This window comes from Engraulis encrasicolus, chromosome 9, assembly GCF_034702125.1.
Source record: "Engraulis encrasicolus isolate BLACKSEA-1 chromosome 9, IST_EnEncr_1.0, whole genome shotgun sequence".
Lineage (NCBI taxonomy): Eukaryota > Metazoa > Chordata > Actinopteri > Clupeiformes > Engraulidae > Engraulis > Engraulis encrasicolus.
Window position 1 is genome coordinate 48,620,058 of NC_085865.1, and position 2,500 is coordinate 48,622,557.

At 46.5% G+C, this 2,500-nt stretch overlaps 1 protein-coding gene across 1 annotated transcript in view; it reads right to left on the bottom strand.

Annotated features, from left to right (window-relative positions):
* Nucleotides 1-2,500, bottom strand: part of LOC134455303 (roundabout homolog 2-like) — a 150,041-nt gene that overhangs the window by 87,862 nt on the left and 59,679 nt on the right. Inside the window, exon 4 of the mRNA XM_063206325.1 lies at nucleotides 1,543-1,700. Within this exon, the coding sequence (XP_063062395.1) occupies nucleotides 1,543-1,700 (158 nt within the window). The remainder of the gene's footprint in view (nucleotides 1-1,542; nucleotides 1,701-2,500) is intronic.

A 2,500-nucleotide genomic window follows, 5' to 3' on the forward strand; every position in this document is an offset into this window, starting at 1 on the left:
GTATAGTTTACAACACTGACGCTGAATGTCATCATCATCACATAAGTCATTTCTAAGTATATGACCTAAGTATTTTGCTTTATTTACAATTGCCAACTCACTATTATTAAATAAAAAGAAGGGAACTGTAACTTTTTGTCCTCCTTAGATCTGGCAATCATGACAACACACATGTTTGTATTGACAGCTGGATTGTGCAGCGCGGAATGAGAGACCGTTTGATCAGCACACTGAAGGCAGGCGAGTTTGCCCTGGAGGCGCAAGTTCACCCAATGCGTGCCGCGCGTTGTTGTGAATGAAAGTGATGTGTAATTTCATACCTGCACACACGTGCACACACACACACACACACACACACACACACACACACACACACACACACACACACACACACACACACACACACACACACACACACACACACACACACACACACACACACACACACACACACACACACAGATTTTTTTTGTGTCGTTTACAGCACATAAATGAAAGACATTTATATGGGTGTTCACAAAAGTGTATGTTTACGGGCAATAAGGCAAGGCATGATATGTGGTATGTGGGATATGTGTGTCTGTGTGTGTGGTAAATGAACTGCATTTATATAGTGCTTTTCCATTCCTTCAAGCACTCAAAGCATTTTACATGTATTCCTCAAATTCGAACCTGCAACCTTCTGGATTTCTAACAGGCTCCTTTACCACCTGAGGCAGTTTTGGGTAGGGTGCACACATCCAAAAAACCTTTTTGCAGGTGCAAGAGAAAATTGTTTGCATAAACGTTTGCTGAATGTCTGAGCCCTTTTTGGTAAAAAGTGCCCTCAGCCTATAAAAACCTAAATATTTCAGCTTCAGAAGCACATAAAAACATGAAATAAATTAAACATTAAATAAGTTGCGGAGAGACAGAGGGTCCGAGGCACTCTGAAGTACGTGTTAAAAAGTCCTTTATTGATACATGGACATGACTATCAATGTCCATGTATCAATAAAGGACTTTTAACACGTATTTCAGAGTGCCTCGGACCCTCTCTCTCTCCACTACAAGTTTTTGCAACTTTGGAATACAATGACGCTCAAGGCGCCTAGGTCACTGCAGCGTATAGGCAGCATCAGGCTTAAATGGGTTCAAATTAAAGCACCCCTGACCCACCCATGACTGCCCTATTATGGTATTATGTGGTTCATTTTTTGGATCATATTGGCAGTGTGCAGACTTATCCCCTTCAACTCCTGTACCACCTGAGCCACTATACTGCGCACGGTTATGTTCAACTGCCTTTATGTCCTTGTTGGGAGCTCTTCAGGGAATGATGGCCTAAGGCTGCTTGTGCTTGTACAATATACGGTACGTTCAAGTGTAAGTGTGTGTGTGTGTGTGTGTGTGTGTGTGTGTGTGTGTGTGTGTGTGTGTGTGTGTGTGTGTGTGTGTGTGTGTGTGTGTGTGTGTGTGTGTGTGTGTGTGTGTGTGTGTGTGTGTGTGTGTGTGTGTGTGTGTGTGTGTGTGTGTGTGTGTGTGTGTGTGTGTGTGACTCACGGCGACACGTCCGTCCTTGCTGCTGAGGCGCACATTGTTCCTCTTCCAGGAGATGGTGGGCTCCGGATGGCCTCTAGGGGGCACACACTCCAGCACGGCAGGCTCCCCCGCCGCCACCACCACGTCACTGGGGGCCTGGCGGAAATCATCACGCAGGACTGGAGAGAGAGGTGGAGGGAGATGGTGGGAGAGAGGGAGGGAGGGAAGGAGAGAGGGGGAAGAAAGAAAGAAAGAAAGAAAGAAAGATTTATTAAAACACCTTCATTTGAGCAACATCCATCACCAATTGTACAGTTCACACACACACACACACACACACATACACACACACACACACACACACACACACACACACACACACACACAGAGAGAGAGAGAGAGAGAGAGAGAGAGAGAGAGAGAGAGAGAGAGAGAGAGAGAGAGAGAGAGAGAGAGAGAGAGGGACAGAAAGAGAGAGAGAGAGAGTACAATAACAGCATCCCAGCCGCCACCAAATCACGTGGGTCCTGCCGAAAATTGTCATGCAGCGCTGGAGGAGGAGAGAAGGAACGATGGAGGAACAGAAAGACAGATGGGGAGAGGGGGAATGAGAATGAAATGCTGTGATTTCACCATCTACAATTAAAAACAGCACCCCCTCAGTCAACAAGAGCACCAGGGACCTGGTGGAAATCAAGACTACAGGGAGAGGGAATAGGGAAGGAGTGGGGAGACATAGATGGAGTGAGAGAGGTAGAGGGAGGGGGGGAGAGAGATAGATAGATAGAGAGAGAGAGAGAGAGAGAGAGAGAGAGAGAGAGAGACAGAGAGAGAGAGAGAGAGAGAGAGAGGGGAATAGGAGAAACGTAGGCTGATTGAAAGAGGTAGAGAGAGTGTGGGAGTAAAGAGAAAGCAAGTGGGGTTTCCAGATAGGGAGCAGTACACAGATGGTGGAGGAGAGCAGGGGTGAAAGACGAAT